The sequence below is a fragment of the Aotus nancymaae genome, unplaced genomic scaffold (assembly GCF_030222135.1).
Source record: "Aotus nancymaae isolate 86718 unplaced genomic scaffold, 86718_ANA_hifiasm-v0.15.2.pri h1tg000049l, whole genome shotgun sequence".
Lineage (NCBI taxonomy): Eukaryota > Metazoa > Chordata > Mammalia > Primates > Aotidae > Aotus > Aotus nancymaae.
The window spans coordinates 15787067-15805956 of NW_026988463.1; the positions used below are offsets into that span (position 1 = coordinate 15787067).

Genomic DNA, 18890 nt, shown 5'->3' on the forward strand with positions numbered 1-18890 from the left:
CAGATGAAGAAGCCGAGGACCAGAGAGGTTGAGTAGCTTGGCTGACTTTACCCAGCTGAGAAGTGGAAGGGCTGGGATTTGAACCCAGGGAACTGGGCTCTGGGGTCTAGGAGACCTGGGCTCCATAGTTATTGCTAGGCATGGACTGTCAGTTAATCTTTACAGCAACTCTAGGACATAGGCCATACTGTCCCCATTTCAGAGACCAGCAGAATGAGGCACCAAGAGGGGAACTGCCTCCCTCAGGGCCACACAAATGGGAAGTAGCAGAGCTGACTCTGACCCAGGCTTATCTGTCCCCAAAGCTTGTCCGACTGGTGATCCTGATGTGATTTATTTTTATTATTATTTATGTTTTAGAGACAGAGTCTCACTCTGTTGCCCAGGCTGCAGTGGCACAATCAAAGCTCACTAAAGCTTTGAACTCCTGGGCTCAATCAATCCTCTCACCTTGGCCTCCCAGCGTGCTGGGATTACAGGCATAAGCCCCCTCACCTGGCCTGGCTAATTTTTTTTTTTTTTTTAATGTTTTGTAGAGATAGAGGTCTCACTACGTTGCCCACACTGGTCTGGAACTCCGGGCCTCAAGCAATCCTCCTGACTCAGCCTCCTAGGTGTTGGGATTACAGGCAATGAGCCACCATGCCCAGCTTCATCTGTTGTTTTTAGCTCAGCAGTTCTGCTGGTCCTATCTAACCTTAGAGGAAATTTGAAGTTTAGTGGACGTGGCCTCTCCACATCTCTCTCTGCCCCCCTCCCCTCGCGGGGACCTCGGACACACCCCCTTCCCTCGCAGGGACCTCGGACACGCCCCCTTCCCTCTCCGGGGGCTCGGACACGCCCCCTTCCCTCTCCGGGGGCTCGGACACACCCCCTTCCCTCTCCGGGGGCTCGGACACACCCCCTTCCCTTGCGGGGACCTCGGACACACCCCCTCCTATCGCGGGGACCTCGGACACGCCCCCTTCCCTCTCCGGGGCCTCGGACACACCCCCTTCCCTCTCCGGGGACTCGGACACACCCCCTCCCCTCGCAGGGACCTCGGACACGCCCCCTTCCCTCTCCGGGGGCTCGGACACACCCCCTTCCCTCTCCGGCGGCTCGGACACACCCCCTTCCCTCTCCGGGGGCTCGGACACACCACCTTCCCTCTCCGGGGGCTCGGACACACCCCGTTCCCTCTCCGTGGGCTCGGACACACCCCCTCCCCTCGCGGGGACCTCGGACACACCCCCTCCCCTCGCAGGGACCTCTGACACACCCCCTCCCCTCGAGGGGACCTCGGACACGCCCCCCTCCCCTCGTGGGGACCTCGGACACGCCCCCCTCCCCTCGCGGGGACCTCAGACATGCCCCCTTCCCTCTCCGGGAGCTTGGACACACCTCCCCCCCCCACCCCGGGAGCCTGGGAAAAAAGCCCCATCAGGACCTACCTGATACCATTTTGTCCTATCCAGGCCCCACTCCCTATCTACTATTTTGTCCTATCTGGGCCCCACTCCCTGCCTACTATTTTGTCCTATCTGGGCCCCACTCCCATCCATTTTGTTCCATCCGGGTCCCACTCCCCTCCATTTTGGCCCACTCACCTTGGGTACAGCCAATCAAATGCCTCCACTCCCTATAAAATTCCGTGCCTGAGAGGAGTCCGCATGACTTCTCCAGCCCCTCCTGTCCGGAGCGCAGAACCTTACCCGGGAGCATGAATAAATTTCTTCACGTTGGATTATCTTCGTGCTGGCCTCAGTTTTTTCATTTTAAACGCAGCAAGAACCCAAGAACAAACCTTACAGTGAACACCCTCTGTGTACAACCCCCTGTGATATTGTTCATAATATCCAGCAGAAGACAGGATGATATTACTCTGCATATGGAAGGGATGTACACTCCCCTGTGATACTTTTAATCATATCCAGTGTGGGAAAGGATGATACAACTTCCAATATGGCAGGGGGTGTAAACTCCACTGTAATATGGTTCATAATGTTTAGGGGGAAAGAGGATATTATTACTTCCAATGTCGCAGGGGTTGTACACCCACCTTGTGATATTGTTTGTGATATCCACAAGGTAAGAGGATGATATTACTCCTAATATCACAAAGAACGTACACCCCCTGGTTTTGGGGGGCACACGGCAACATATTCAAGCTTATGTACGTGGCATTTGAGGTCAGGGCATTGAAAAATAATGAGGCACTGTGTGTATGTTATTTGTGCATGAGAATGAAACAAATTTTGTAGCCTGGGCACTTAAGCTATCAGCCTAATTTGAGAGGAGAAACATTGATATGAAATGTAAGAGAGAATTCCTTCTAAGGACCATGTTATTATCCAATCAATTTCTTTAAAAGAAGGAGAGGCTGGGCAAGGTGGCTTACACCTGTAATCCCAGCACTTGAGGAAGGGAGTTGGAGACCAGTCTGGTCAACATAGTGAAACCCTCATCTCTACTAAAAACACAAAAAATAGCCTGGCCTTGTGGTTCATTATCCCAGCTACTCAGGAGGCTGAGGCTGGAGAATCACTTGAAGCCGGGAGATGCAAGTTGCGGTGAACTAAGATCATACCACTACACTCTGGCTGGGCAGAAGAGTAAGACCCTGTCTCAAAAAACAGAAATAACAACAATAATAATAAAAACCATATTCCTTTTTCACTTTAAGTAGTATCCTTGCTTACAAAAGTATGCTCTACATTAAGACTCTGTCTTAAAAAACAGAAATAAAGAGAAGCCCACATTACTTTTTAACTTTAAGTATCCTTGCTTACAAAATTATGGTCTAAAGACCAGCAGCACTGGAATCACTAGGAAACTTGTTAGAAATCCTGAATCATGGCTGGGCATGGTGGCTCATGACTGTAATCCCAGCACTTTGGGAGGCCAAGGCAGCTGGATCACAAGGTCAGGTGTTTGAGACCAGCCTAACCAACATGGTGAAACCCCATCTCTACTAAAAATACAAAAATGAGCTGGGTGTGGTGGCACATGCCTGTAATCCCAGTTACTCAGGAGGCTGAGGCAGGAGAAATGCTTGAACCCAGGAGATGCAGGTGGCAGTGAGCTGAGATCCCACTACTGCAGTCCAGCCTGGGTGACAAGAGCAAGACTCTGTTTCCAGAAAAAAGAAAAGAAAAAAAAAATATTTGGGCTGGGTGCAGTGGCTCATGCTGTAATCTCTGCATTTTCAGTGGCCAAGATGAGAAAATCACTTGAGCCCAGGAGTTTGAGACCAGCCTGAGCAACATAGTGAGATCCCATCTCTATTAATTTATTTAATTAATTAATTTATTTATTTTTGAGACAGAGTGTCTCTCTGTCATCCAGGCTGGAGTGCAGTGGCATGATCTCAGCTCACTACAACCTCTGCCTCCCCAGTTCAAGCGATTCTCCTGTCTCAGCCTCCTGAGTAGCTGGGATTACAAGTGCATGCCACCATACACAGCTAATTTTTGTATTTTTAATAGAGACGCGGTTGCATGATGTTGGTCAGGCTGGTCTTGAACTCCTGACCTAGTGATCCACCCACCTCAGCCTCCCAAAATGTTGAGATTATAGATGTGAGCCACTTCACCCAGCCGTCTATGAATCTAAACAAATAAAACATTTGTTAGGTATGTAGTAGCTAACACAAAGGTATCTGAACATAAAATTAAGAAACAGCATATTAAATCCAGAAGTATAGTAAAAAACACAAAATAAAACAGCAAGTGGCCGGGCCCCCCTGGGTGGGGGGACTGGGTCTGGGATGGGTTTCCTCCTCATCAACAAGATCTGGGAGGAGTACCCAGACAGGATAATGAACACGTTCAGTGTGGTGCCCTCACCCAAGGTGTCAGACACGGTGGTGGAGCCCTACAATGCCACCCTCTCCATCCACCAGCTCATAGGAAACATAGATGGGACCTACTGCATCAATAACGAGGCTCTCTATGACATCTGCTTCAGAACCTTAAAGCTGCTATGCCCACCTGTGGTGACCTGAACCACCTGGTATCTGCCACCATGAGTGGGGTCACCACCTGCCTGCACTTCCCATGCAGAAGCTGGCGGTGAACATGGTCCCATTCCCCCGCCTGCAAGTCTTCATGCCCACTTTTGCCCCACTGACCAGGAGGGCAGCCAGCAATACTGGGGCCCTGACAGTGCCCAAGCTGACCCAGCAGACGTTGGATTCCAAGAACATGATGGCAGCCTGCAGCCCTGCCATGGCCGCTACCTGACAGTGGCTGCCGTGTTCAGGGGCTGCATGTCCATGAAGGAGGTGGACAAGGTTAATGTCCAAAACAAGAACAGCAGCTACTTTGCTGAGTGGATCCCCAACAATGAGAAAATGGCTGTCTGTGACATCCTACCCCAAGAGCTAAAAATGTCCAACACCTTTATTGGCAACAGCAGGGCCATCCAGAAGCTGTTCTAGTGCATCTCGGAGCAGTTCACAGCCATGTTTCCACACAAGACCTTCCTGCACTGCTACACGAGCAAGGGCCTGGATGAGATGGAGTTTACCCAGGCCAAGAGCAACATGAATTACCTGGTGTTCAAATACCAACAGTACCAGGACACCATGGCCAAGGAGGAGGGCGAGTTCGAGGAGGAGGTGGCCTAGAGCCTGCAGTCACCGGGAAAAGCAGGGAGCGGTGTGAACTCATTATTCACTCCCAGCCTGTCCTCTGGCCTGTGCCTCTGTGTGTGCACTTGGTTTTCCCTGTCCACGTCCCCTGCTGTACACACATTACTTGTTGCCCGATATACATTTTGTCTTCTATAAAGAAGTGTGTGTGACTGCAGATGTGTATGTATGTCATGAAGAATAATTATCTACAGATCACACATATAGATCTCAGATTTCACTGTGTGTGTGTGTTCCTGTAATCTCTTCATCTTGTAAGAATCTGAATTTTAGTCTTGGAGACAGAGGCTATCCCTTATCTTTTGAAACAGAGATAGGAAATCCCGGGGCCTGAGCTGTTGCACCCTAAGGTTAGTAAACTTCAATGAACATCTTATGCTGATCTTCTGAGTGGGAATGTTCCCATGTAACCAGCGTGAGGGAGGAGGTTCTCCCTTTTAGCAGCTATTTGGCAAGATGCTTTCCTCATGGGCTTGGTCTCCTTGTCCTCACCATGAACTCATAACCACATCAGTCCCAGCTCACTTCTGAGAAAGCTGGGGCTCTGAGCCCCACTGAGAATTGGTGTCTGGGATCAGGCAGCAGGGACACAGCGAAGGGGGAGGATTTTACATGCCAATGTTGGGAGAGGCAAAGCTGGGAGTCGCAGGGGGAGAGCGAGGTTGCTGGGGATAAGATGATGCCAGAACAGCTCAGGATTGGCCTTGAGTTTCCCGTCAGAGTCAACCTGATTCTGAAGACCAAGGCGCAGCTCCAATAAACCAGACCCATCCTCATTGTTAGTCTCCCGGCACCATAAAAAGTAGGGGAGACAGGGCCCCCTGATAGAACCAAGTTAAATTTCCCAGAGCTCTAGGCATTCATTCACCCTGATCCAGAGCCTTCACACACCCAGGGAAAGAATCATTCCTACAGGTAATGGACTAAGGGCAGTAGGGCAATGAGGAAGTGCTGGAGGCATAATTCCCTGTGCACACCCGGCTATCTGAGCTCTCCCGTGGTGGTGCTATGGGGCCCTCACGCAGCCTCCATGCTCCTGCTCACACTGCTTGCCCAGCCAGGAGCCTTCCAGCTCCACCTGAGTTACACAAACTCCCAAGTGAAAACAACCCACTCCAGCCTTTTCCACAGCCTCCTGCTTGTTCCCAGGAGATCCAGTCTCTTTCTTTTGCACCCTGGGTCCCTTCACTTGTGCTTCCACTGTGGGTGGGTGGTCACAAGCTCTCTGCCCTTTAGCGTGGATCTCTCTGCTGGAGGACACAGGATGCCCTGCAAGTCAGGGACAGGTCTCATCCCTCACAGAGATGGCCATGTGGCCCAGGTTCGATGCACACCTGCAAAACTGCTATTTCTGGCTTCTATACACAATCTCTGGCTGGGCTGGTGGCTCAAGCCTGTAATCTCAGCACTTTGGAAGGCCTAAGTTGGCAGATGGCATGAGTCCAGGAGTTTGAGACCAGCCTGGGCAACATGGTGAAACACAATCTCTCCAAAAAAAAAGAGAGAGAGAGAGAGAGAGAGAGAAGTCATGGTGGCTCACACCTGTAATCCCAGCAGTTTGGGAGGCTGAGGTGGTTGGATCACCTGAGGTCAGGACTTCAAGACCAGCCTGGCCAATATGGTGAAACCCAGTCTCTACTAAAAATAGAAAAATTACCAGGTGTGATGGTATGCACCTGTAGTTTCAGCTACTCAGGAGGCTGAGGCAGAAGAATCACTTGAACCTGGGAGGTGGAGATTGCAGTGAGCTGAGATCTAAGATCCCACCACTGCACTCCAGCCTGGGTGACAGAGCAAGAATCCATCTCAAAAAAAAAAAAAAAAAGGCTGGGCACTGTGGCTCATGAGTGTAATCCGAGCACTTTCAGAGGCCAAGGTAGGCAGATCATGAGATCAATAGATCAAGACTCTCCTGGCCAACATGGTGAAATACTGTCGCTACTAAAAATACAAAAAATTAGGTGGGCATGGTGACATGCACCTGTGGCCCCAGCTACCTGGGAGGGAGAGGCAGGAGAATTGCTTGAACCTAAGAGGCAGAGGTTGCAGTCAACCAAGATGGTGCCACTGCACTACAGCCTGGCAACAGAGTGAGACTCCATCTCAAAAAAATTTTTTTAAATACAAAGGAGCCAAACGTGGTGGTGCATGACTGTAGTCCCAGCTGATCCTCTGGAGACTAAGGTGTGAAGATCACCTGAACCCTGGAGATGGAGGTTGCACTGAGCCAGGATGGCACCACTGCACTCCAGCCTGAGTGACACAGTGAGACTGTGTCCCCACAAAAAATAAAAAATCTGTCTTTATCTACAAGAGATACCTGCTGCCAAACTCATGACAAGGAAATAATGCAACCGACTGTGTACTCTCAGAAACTTGAGAGAAGTGAGCAGGATCTCAGCCGGTGTTACCCTTGTACTGCAAAGCCCTGCAGTACCATCTGTGACATTTCTTTCTATTCACTCAAAAAAGAAGAGATGAATTTTTTAAAAAAATTACTTTATACCGTTTGAATGAACACATCAAGTGGTACCTTTAGAGGTGATGGTCAAGGTCTCACAGGCCACAGGACTAGAGGAGAGGGTGAAGTCTGAGAGGACACTCAGGTGAAGGTTGAGTGTCGGTTGAGACAGCAGGTCAGCTGGCAGAGGTGTCAGAAGACACTCGGGTGGAGTTGTGTACGGACTCAGAAAATCATTGGCTAAAGGTGGTAGAGGTAATACAAGACACTCATGTGCAGGCGTCTGTGGTCTCGAAAACTCATCATCTGTAGAAGCTGGCAGAGGTGTCAGAAGACACTCGAGTGGAGTTGCACATGGACTCAGAAAATCATCGGTTAAAGGTGGTAGAGGTAATACAAGACACTTATGTGCAGGTGTCTGTGGTCTTGAAAACTCATCATCTGTAGAAGCTGGAAGAGGTGTCAGAAGACACTCCAGTGGAGTTGCATATGGATTCAGAAAATCATTGGCTAAAGGTGGTAGAGGTAATAGAAACTCATGTGCAGGCGTCTGTGGTCTTGAAAACTCATCATCTGTAGAAGCTGGCAGAGGTGTCAGAAGACACTCGGGTGGAGTTGCATATAGACTCAGAAAATCATTCGCTAAAGGTGGTAGAGGCAATAGAGGACACTCATGAGTAAGTGTCTGTGGTCTCGAAAACTCATCATCTATAGAAGCTGGCAGGGGTGTCAGAAGACACTCGGGTGGAGTTGCGTATAGACTCAGAAAATTATTCGCTAATGGTGGTAGAGGTAATAGAAGACACTCATCTGTAAGTATCTGTGGTCTCGAAAACTCATCATCTGTAGAAGCTGGCAGGTGTGTAAGAAGGCACTCGGGTGGAGTTGCATATAGGCTCAGAAAATCATTCGCTAAAGGTGGTAGAGGTAATAGAAGAAACTCATGTGTAAGTGTCTGTGGTCTCGAAAACTCATCATCTGTAGAAGCTGGCAGGGGTGTCAGAAGACACTCAGGTGGAGTTGTGTATAGGCTCAGAAAATCATTCGCTAAAGGTGGTAGAGGTAATACTAGACACTCATGTGTAAGTGTCTGTGGTCTCGAAAACTCATCATCTGTAGAAGCTGCCAGAGGTGTCAGAAGACACTCAGGTGGAGTTGCGTATAGACTCAGAAAATCATTCGCTAAAGGTGGTAGAGGTAATACTAGACACTCATGTGTAAGTGTCTGTGGTCTCGAAAACTCATCATCTGTAGAAGCTGCCAGAGGTGTCAGAAGACACTCAGGTGGAGTTGCGTATAGGCTCAGAAAATCATTCGCTAAAGGTGGTAGAGGTAATAGAAGAAACTCATGTGTAAGTGTCTGTGGTCTCGAAAACTCATCATCTGTAGAAGCTGGCAGGGGTGTCAGAAGACACTCAGGTGGAGTTGCGTATAGGCTCAGAAAATCATTCGCTAAAGGTGGTAGAGGTAATAGAAGACACTCATGTGCAGGTTTCTGTGATCTTGAAAACTCATCATCTGTAGAAGCTGGCAGGGGTGTCAGAAGACACTCAGGTGGAGTTGCGTATAGACTCAGAAAATCATTCGCTAAAGGTGGTAGAGGCAATAGAGGACACTCATGAGTAAGTGTCTGTGGTCTCGAAAACTCATCATCTATAGAAGCTGGCAGGGGTGTCAGAAGACACTCGGGTGGAGTTGCGTATAGACTCAGAAAATCATTCACTAATGGTGGTAGAGGTAATAGAAGACACTCATCTGTAAGTATCTGTGGTCTCAAAAACTCATCATCTGTAGAAGCTGGCAGGTGTGTAAGAAGACACTCGGGTGGAGTTGCGTATAGACTCAGAAAATCATTCGCTAAAGGTGGTAGAGGTAATAGAAGAAACTCATGTGTAAGTGTCTGTGGTCTCGAAAACTCATCATCTGTAGAAGCTGGCAGAGGTGTCAGAAGACACTCGGGTGGAGTTGCATATAGACTCAGAAAATCATTCGCTAAATGTGGTAGAGGTAATAGAAGACACTCATGTGCAGGCGTCTGTGGTCTTGAAAACTCATCATCTGTAGAAGCTGGCAGGGGTGCCAGAAGACATTCGGGTGGAGTTGTGTACAGACTCAGAAAATCATTGGCTAATGGTGGTAGAGGTGCCAGACGACTTTTGTGTGTAGGTGTCTGTAGTCCCCGGTGACACCCAGACGGAGGATGTGGCCGCCAAGCCATCAGTGGTCTTGAAGCGTCAGCCATGAGGTAGGGCGAGTAGAGCAATCCTGAGCAATGATGTTGCTGTGCTGCAGCCAAAGTAACCTGCAGGCAGAAGGAGTAATTGTTTTGAAATGTATGAATCTGACAGACAGAACCACCACGGCCAACACAGGCTGCACCTTATGTTGCTGCTGATAGTTTTTTGCACCTTTCCGTCCTCCAGGTTTCAAAACAGCAGCATCAGTGTCATGAAGTCACCCTTCCACTAAGTACCACTGACAGCTGGGGAGTGAAGAAGAGTCATTGGGACAAACTGTTTTCTCCACATGCCACTGCATCTGTCTGCAAATGTAGGCAGGCTGGGGGCCTGCCCCAGGGAAGACAGAGTCATAGCACAGTAAGGAAGAAGCATCTTTCAGACACAGGAGTGTCTCTGTCCATCCTCATTCCTCCCTCATCGCCATCACCAGAGCATGTTCTTTGCGTCAGATAAACAGCGAGAAAGAGAGGTATGAAAAGCCCATTGTCCACACATGTGTTACAGCTTCTTTTTGCAGAATGTTCTCCAGGCCTTTTATGTTCTGTCTCTGATTCTCAAAACTCTGCAAGTCAGTGTGACCACCCTGCTCCAAATCTTAAGAAAACAGAGGCTCCCCAAGGAAGAAGAACATGTGCCCAGGGTCACAGAGCTTGCAGGAGGCAGAGTGGAAGTCTATTCCAGCTCTGCCTGCAGGACCCTCTCATTTTCCCTCTGATTCCCTTCTTGACAAAGGCTCTTCTTCACTCTGGGGGTGCCCTCCATGAGCACAGATGGCTCTGGGAAATGTGGATTCTTGAAGATAAGCAGGGAAACTGGGAGAGGGTTTTCTGACAGAAGAATCTGACATACAGAAGCCAGTTAGGCATGGCTAGAGTATTTCTTTTAAGTCCCAGGTAATACAAATTTTAAGTGCATTATGACATAAATAATACTTTTGTCCAGGGAATAATGAGGTGGGACTTCTGAAAAAAGCAAGTTTTAGAAATGTGTTTAATTTCGAGTGTACCGTTCCCATCATGTGTAATCATAGGACTCGGCAGCTGTTGAAGGTACAGAGGCCACACGAGAACCAGCATAGCTGAGCATCATTTAAGGCCTTGGTTGGGAATTGTCACTGTGGGTAATAGGTTACATTCACTTTCACTAACTCACAATCGAGGCATTTTTTTATTACAAATACGGAGACTCTGACACTTAGAATGTTAGATCAGGGCACCGCCACATGGGGGTGAAGGCATTTTTGCACAACACAGTTACCAACAGGAATGGGAGTGTGATGAACTATGAAATTGACCTTGACGAAGAGCATTCAAAATTGCACAAAGGACATATTAATGTTGGATTAATGAGTTTTCACTTTCATCACTTCTGGGAATACAGCAGATATTTGAAATGTTGATCACCTACCTTGTAGAAAAAAACAAACAAAATCACAGCAAAATAAAAGAAAACCCCACATAATTCAGAAATAGACCCCACAACACCTTGAGTAACAGATCAGTCAGCGTTCACTGGGCCATGAGACCCATGAAAGTGGAAGTCAGTGGAATTCCTGTTATTTCCAGAAACAGAACAGTAAAAGCCCTTCAGCCCTCAGTCCCTAAGCATTTATGGCTTCTGGAGGTGCCACTCAAGATGACTAGCTGGGAATGAAGAAGCCAGAAAGCTTATGGGAAAAATTTTGCTTCTGAAAAAGTCTAGACAGAAAAGGTATCACAGAACCTACAGAGCAGAGGCCAGGCCAGGAGAGGATGATGGAGGAAAAGACTACAGTGTCCTGATACAGGCACAGTGAAAATGACCCCAGCATTTACCTTTGTCTTCTCTGTGTTTTCACTTGGGACGCAGCTTCTGTTCCTCACGGGAACTGAATGAGGTCCTGAATCTGCTAAGGGCAAGAGAAGGGAATGGGGCTAAATCTGGCTCGCATGTTCTGTGCAGAATAAGAAACCCTCCACGCCTTCTGCTGCCATCTCACCCTCTTTGCCACACTCAGGTCCCTTACCAGAGGCACAGGGTTAATTGACCAGATGCATCAGAGGACCCTGGAGCCCTCTGGGCCTGAGCCTTGAGGAAGATACTGCAGAGTCCTGGTCCAGGGGTTTTCTTAACTCTCAACAGGCTGTGGACAAGTCGGGCTCTAACCAGTTGGAAATGAGCTTTAAATCAGGGTTCCCAGTACACATCAAAGGAAATCACCCATCATGTGAGCACAGACTCCAAATTAAAATAGAAACAGCCATGGATGGGAAGAACATCTATAGGGCCAGGACAGGAGCAGCACTGCTCCTTTTCTTCAAGCTGTAGGGGCATTTAAAATCCTGCAGATTCATAGTGAATCTAACCTCCATATCTCACCAGGCATTGTCAATATTTATGAACAGAAATGAACATAAAGAGACTAACAGCCATGAGAAAAGGTAAGTGCTACAGAAATTAAATGAGGGCCGGATGCGGTGGCTCACACTTGCAATCCGAGAACTTTGGAAGGCTGAGGTGGGCAGATCACTTGAGGTCAAGAGTTAGAGACAAGCCTGACCAACATGGTGAAACTCTGTCTCTACTAAAAATACAAAAAGAAAAAATTTGCCAGGCATGGTGGCAGGCACATGTAACCCCAGCCACTTGGGAGGCTGAGGCAGAAGAACTGCTTGAACTCAGGAGGTGGAGGTTTCAGTGAGCAAAAATTGTGCCACTGCACTTCAGCCTCAGTGACTGAGCAAGGTTTTCAAAACGAAAAGGAAAGAAAAGAAAAAAAGAAAGAAAGAAATCAACTGGAAAGTTTTAGGGTCACACTTCAAATGTTAGAGTAAGATTACATAGAAATTTAGCTTACTAAAGGAGTTATATAGTTCACAATAAACAATTTAAATAAGCAAAAGGAATGAAGGAAGTTCCAAAAAGTGCAAATAAATGCTTCTTTTCTTAAAGCAGATCTCATGTACTGTTTTATTGATCCATGAAGACATCACCTGAAAATCTCTGCTCTCATCAGCACTTACAGCTCCCATTCTAAAATGTTATCGTTGTTACTTTTCTCAAATGAAAGAAAAACAAAGCCTTCACACTGACTCAAGGTGGGAAGGGGAGCTGGCCCATTTGCCTTGTAGGCTCATCTTCACAGTTAAAACTAACCAAGGCATCAGTGGGGGGCAAAGTCCACAGTCAGTGGAGGGGTCTGAGCTCAATCATTCACACAGGACTAGCCAAGAGCCATTCAGCCAGGGCACTTGAGAAAAATGGGGTCCTGCCCCCCAGCAGGACAACTGTTCTCTTCATAAGTGCTAGGAACTGTTTCCAGGAGACATGACAATTACCCCACCTGAGCTCTCACCCCCAAAAGGAGAAGCAGGGTATGTGGACTGTGCAGCAGAAACTAAGTGGCTGCCTTCACGGGAGCTCCTACCTCGCCAGAAAGCGTTCTTCAGGCACAGGTGTTTCTGGGCTGGCCCTTCACTCATGTGTCTCCCTGGCACTCTCCTCTTTCTCCTCATTTCCCATCTAGAAGACAGAGAAAGAACTGACTTGAAAAAGAATTAAAACACCATGTTCTTTACTAGACACTTGAAGCTTCATCTTAAAACAAAAACATCCTTAAAAATGACCATAACAACTGAGCGTGGTGGCGCAAGCCTGCAATCCTAGCACTTTGGGAGGCTGAGGTGGCCAGATCACCTGAGGTCGGGAGTTTGAGACCAGCCTGACCAACAAGGAGAAATTGTCTCTACTAAAAATATAAAAAAGTCAGGTGTAGTGGCACATGCTTTTAATTCCATCTACTTGGGAGCCTGACACAGAGAATTGCTTGAACCCGGGAGGTGGAGGTTGCAGTGTGCTGAGATTTCACCACTGCACTCCAGCCTGAGTGACGGAGACTCCGGCTCAAAAAGAAAAAAAATCCATCACAATGACCTACCTGTGCTGCTTGTAGGCAGCCTTGCTCTCTGCCGTCTCCCCCTCCAAGGCTTGAGCACAGAACTGTGGGGACAAAAATACATCCATGTCCTCACCTGGCAGACTATGCCCAAAAGCAAGGAAAACAAAGAAACAAAACTTACCCAGTTGTCAAGAGCCTTTCTTGCAGAAGAGGTGACCTGAAAAAGCCACCACACCCAGCCTGAAAGAACATCTTGCAAGTTCTTTATAGAATTTGATTTTTCTGATTTTAACTCACAGGTAATTTAGTTAAAATCAGAAGTGGTACATCAAAAAACATCCCCTCCCTAGGCGTGGTGGCTCACGCTTGTAATTCCAGCACTTTGAGAGGCTGAGGTGGGTGGATCACTTGAGATTGGGAGTTTGAGACCAGCCTGGCAAACATGGTGAAACCCCAACTCTACTAATACAAAAATTAGCTGGGTGTGGTGGTGACCGCCTGTCATTCCAGCTGCTCATTGGGAGCTGAGGCAGGAGAATCACTTAAACCCATGAGGTAGAGGTTGCAGTGAGCCAAGATCACACCATTATACTCCAGGCTGGGCGACAGAGCCAGACTGTCAAAAAAAAAAAAAAAAAAGGGAAAACTTCCCCCAACTTGTATTGACAATTCTCTGTTCAGGACTAAGTAGGGTAGAGACTGTTAAATGCGGCAGGGTGTGGTGGCTCACACCTGTAATCCCAGCACTTTGGGAGGCCGAGGCGGGTGGATCATCTGAGTTCAGAGTTCAAGACCAGCCTGACAAAAATGGTGAAATCCCGTCTCTACCAAAAATACAAAAATTAGCCGGGCATGGTGGTACAGGCCTGTAGTTCCAGCTACTTGGGAGGCTGGGGCAGGAGTCTCACTGGGACCTAGGAGGCAGAGGTTGCAGTGAGCTGAGATTGTGCCACCACACTCCAACCTGGGCCAGAGAGTCAGACTCCATTTCAAAAAAAAAAAAAAAAAAAAAAGGAGAAAGGCAGTCCCGAATGGCAGGTAATTATCTAGGTTGTAAAAATAAAACGTACTTCCTCTTCCCTTGAATATAAAAAGCATTGTGGGATTAGTGCTTTTTTCTTGGATCGTTATTCAGAAGGAGGTTCAGTCCCCAGACAACCACATTTTTACTGTCATGAAAGGTAAAGTATACTTTACCTTTCTGTGTTAGTATACTCACACAGAAGCAAATTTTTCGGAGGAAAAGGCCAACCATAGAAACTCCCATAAATACAACAGTGAAGAGTATCCACAAAATGCCAGGAACGTCATGCCCAGTGTACAAATCATTAGGTGGAAAACTGATGCCCTGGAATAATAATAGTTGAAATAATGAAAAGGTCAGTGACATTGACAATATTTTAGTAAAAAAATAATAATCTTTAGAAACCATCAACCTCCTCCAAGAGGTAACCACACCCCTCAGATATCACCAGGGGATTCCACTGCTTCAAAAAAGATTGGAAGTTACCAGTCTCATGTTTTTTGCATGGCTGGTAGTGTGTTTAGGCATTCTAAATGTACACTGCCTTTTTTTTTTCTTGACGTAAAGCAGGGATATCCAATTTGTTGACTTCCCTGGGCAATATTAAAAGAAGGAACCTTGTCTTAGGCCACACATAAAATACACTAACCCTAACAATAGCTGATGATCTAAAAAATATCACAAAAAGGCCAGGTGTGGTGGCTCATGCCTGTAATCCCAGCACTCTCGGAGAGTGAGGCTAGGGGATCACCTGAGGTCAGGAGTTCCAGACCAGCATGGCCAAAATGGTGAAACCTCATCTCTACCAAAAATACAAAAATTGGTCAGGTATGGTGGCAGATGCCTGCAATACCAGCTACTCAGGAGGCTGAGGCAGAAGAATCGCTTGAACCAAGGGAGGGAGAGGTTGAAGTGAGCCAATATCACGCTATTGTACTCCAGCCTGGGAGACAAGTGGGAGACTTTGTCTCAAAAAAACAAAAACAAAAACAAAAATCACAAAAAAAAATTTTTTTTTTTTTTTTTGAGACGTGTCCCACTCAGTCGCCCAGGCTAGAGTGCAGTGGTGCAATCTCAGCTCACTGCAACCTCCGCCACCTGGATTCAAGCCATTCTCCTGCCTCAGCCTCCTGAGTAGCTGGTACTACAGGCACCTGCCACCACGCCTGACTAATTTTTATATTTTTAATAGAGACAGCATTTCACCATGTTGGTCAGGCCGGTCTGGAGCTCCTGACCTCAACTGATCCGCCAGCCTCAGCCTCCCAGTTACAGGCGTGAGCCACCACACCAGGCCTGTCATTTCTTTATATTTAGATAACATAAGGACTTTAAGACCCTTTCTCCTTTGGGTCAATCAATGATCTGCACCATACACATTTTACAAAACCAAGGACAATACAGTCCTGACTCACATCCTGGTCACGTCACTCCTAGTGACTCCCACATTGCAAACCTCCCAGCAGGTGCAGCCCTCTCCTCTCCATCTGATGGGCCTCTAATCTCCCATCACACTGACTGGACACAGACTCCCTAGAGGCAGCCCCCAAGAGCAGAAGACAGGGATGACACAGAAGTTCCTAAACAGTCATCAAATGACAAAACTCAAATGACATTTCATCTTGTTTTGGTTTTGTTTGAGACAAGAGTGCAGTAGGCATCCAACTAATCATTTTTGGAATCTTTAGTAGAGATGGGTTTGGCTATGATGCCCAGGCTAGACTTGAACTCCTGGACTCAGGTGATCTGCCCACCTTAACCCCCCAAAGTGCTGAAATTACAGGCCTGCACTGTGTAATATGCCAAGTGACACAGCCCAATAACAAGGAAGAAACCCCAAGGGCCCAGCGTCTACTCACATGGGTGGATTGATGGCTGGGAAACCCCAGCAGGAGGAGCCAAAAGAGCGGCCACGGCACCCACATGTCCTGGTCCTCTCAGGGCGCCCTGAGAGGGCCAGGACAGAGGTGGGGGTGGCTAAGGGCTGGGGGAGGGAAGGGGATGGGGATGGGGCAGGATCTGAGTTGGGGAGGGGGATGGGAGGGAAGGGGAGGGAGGGGTACAGGGGATGTTGGGCACCTGGAGGAGGGGGAGGAGAAAGGAGTCTAGGAAAGGATCGGGTTGAAACAGTCTTCAAGTGCGAGTGGGAGGTTCAGCTACAAGTCAGGGAGAAAGTCCATCAGGGAAGCCGCAGGACACATGGAGCAAGAGAGCGGGAGGCTCGGGAGCAATTAAGTGGAGACCAGGGCTCTGGCTTCCACCTAATCTTCTCCTGTCTGGGCGCTGCCTAAGCAACCCTCGTGCTTTATACTCCCTCTCCACCAATCCCTGGCCCCGGAATGTGGCACCACACAATGGACATTACATCTGTCCTCCAATGCCCCTCCCCCACCTCAGCCCCCAACTGACTCCCAAGGACAGGTCCTCTCTGGAACCTTCACAGACCTCATTTCTGGTCTTCCCCACCAGCTCCCTGTTCCTGCTTCTGGGTGTCTCCTTCCTTCCTGAGCTTCCAGGGTTTCTCATGGTCAGTCTTGGCTGCACAACATAAGAAACAAATGATGGCAGGATGGCAGGAAGAACCTCACACATAAGCAGAGTGGGAGGCTCTACAGGCCCCTCTCAGCCATTCATATTCTAAGCAACAAAACATCACAAGGATGCAGACGGTCCCAATAGTAAAGCATCTCCATCACATCCATGCAGCCATCATCCATCATCCTGTATCTCGGGAACAAATGTTGGAGCTATACTGGTTTTAAGCATGCAAGGTACATTTACAAAAATTAACCCGACTTATTTTGTTCATCACACCCCCTTCCCTCTCCGGGGGCTCGGACACACCCCCTCCCCTCGCGGGGACCTCGGACACGCCCCCCTCCCCTCGCGGGGACCTCGGACACGCCCCCTTCCCTCTCCGGGGGCTCGGACACACCCCCTTCCTCTCCGGGGGCTCGTACACACCCCCTCCCCTCTCCGGGGGCTCGGACACAACCCCTCCCCTCGCGGGGACCTCGGACACGCCCCCTTCCCTCTCCAGGGGCTCGGACACACCCCCTTCCCTCTCAGGGGGCTCGGACACGCCCCCCTCCCCTCGCGGGGACCTCGGACACGCCGCCCTCCCCCTCGCGGGGACCTCAGACACGCCGCCCTCCCCTCGCGGGGACCTCAGACACGCCCCCTTCCCTCTCCGGGGGCTTGGACACACCCCCTTCCCTCTCAGGGGGCTCGGACACGCCCCCCTGCCCTCGCGGGGACCTCGGACACGCCCCTCCCCTCGCGGGGACCTCGGACACGTCCACCTCCCCTCGCGGGGACATTGGACACGCCCCCTGCCCTCTCTGGGGGCTCGGACACACCCCCTTCCCTCTCAGGGGGCTCGGACACGCCCCCTGCCCTCACGGGGACCTCGGACACGCCCCCCTCCCCTCGCGGGGACCTCGGACACGCCCCCTGCCCTCTCCGGGGGCTCGGACAAACCCCCTCCCCTCGCGGGGACCTCGGACACGCCCCTCTCCCCTCGCGGGGACCTCGGACACGCCCCCCTCCCCTCGCGGGGACCTCGGACACACCCCCTCCCCTCGCGGGGACCTCGGACACGCCCCCCTCCCCTCGCGGGGACCTCGAACACGTCCCCTTCCCTCTCCAGGGGCTCGGATACACCCCCTTCGCTCTCCGGGGGCTCGGACACACCCCCTTCCCTCTCCGGGGGCTCGGACACACCCCCTTCCCTCGCGGGGACCTCGGACACGCCCCCTCCCCTTGTTTACAAGAATATACTGGCAAGGATGAGAGGAACTGTAAACCAGTCTCATACACTGAAATTAGGAGAATATACAGTTACATAAGCTTTCTGAATAATAATTTGGAAATATATACATAAAGCCTTAACTGTTTGAGGGATATTCAACTCTTGATCTACTAACTCTACTACTAGAAATTTATTATAAGGAAATAATTTTATATGTGCACAATTTACTGCAAGAAGATCATCAAAAGCATTTTATTTTTTTGAGACTTAGTCTTACTCTGTTAACCAGGCTAGAGTGCAATGGCACAATCTCAGCTCACTGCCACCTCCACCTTCCGGGTTCAAGCGATTCTAGTGCCTCAGCCTCCCAGGTAGCTGGGATTACAGGTGACCACCACCACGCCCAGTTAATTTTTGTATTTTTAGTAGAGACAGGGTTTTGCCATGTTGGCCAGGCTGATCTTGAACTCCTCTGCTCAAGTGATCCACCTGCCTCAGTCTCCCAAAGTGCGGGGATTAGAGACAGGAGCCACTGTACCTGGCTTCATGTCATAGTTTATTAACTACTTATTCTAAGAAAAAAATTGGCTGGGCACAGTGGCTCACGCCTGTAATCCCAGCACTTTGGAAGGCCAAGGTGGGCAGATCACCTGAGTTCCGGAGCCTGAGACCAGCCTGGCCATTATGGCGAAGCCATGTCTCTATTAAAAATACAAACAAAAATTTAGCTGGGTGTGGTAGCGCACACCTGTAATCCCAGCTACTCAGGAGGCTGAGGCAGGCGAATTGCTTGAACCTGGGAGATGGAGGTTGCAGTGAGCCAATATCGCAGCACTGCACTCCAGCCTGGGCGACAGAACAAGAATCTGTCTCAAAAAAATAAAAAATAAAAATAAAAAATAAA

The 18890-nt window shown here is 49.1% G+C and overlaps 1 protein-coding gene, 1 long non-coding RNA gene and 1 pseudogene across 2 annotated transcripts; 1 reads left to right on the forward strand and 2 right to left on the reverse strand.

Moving 5' to 3' along the window:
• The first annotated feature begins 3730 nt into the window (after window positions 1-3730).
• Window positions 3731-4609, forward strand: LOC135269031 (tubulin beta-4B chain-like; annotated as a pseudogene).
• A 1209-nt stretch (window positions 4610-5818) lies between these two features.
• Window positions 5819-16888, reverse strand: LOC135269068 (nuclear pore complex-interacting protein family member B3-like). Its single transcript, XM_064362750.1, has 5 exons — window positions 16826-16888; window positions 11313-11334; window positions 7566-8276; window positions 7167-7334; window positions 5819-5883 (listed from the first exon to the last, which is right to left on the reverse strand). The coding sequence occupies exons 1-5, from the start codon at window positions 16886-16888 to the stop codon at window positions 5819-5821; spliced, it is 1029 nt and encodes a 342-aa protein (XP_064218820.1).
• On the reverse strand, window positions 12754-16727 carry LOC135269032 (uncharacterized). Its single transcript, XR_010337366.1, has 4 exons — window positions 16681-16727; window positions 14431-14559; window positions 13251-13312; window positions 12754-12835 (listed from the first exon to the last, which is right to left on the reverse strand). It is a non-coding gene; the product is annotated as an uncharacterized LOC135269032 (long non-coding RNA).
• Window positions 16889-18890: the final 2002 nt, after the last annotated feature.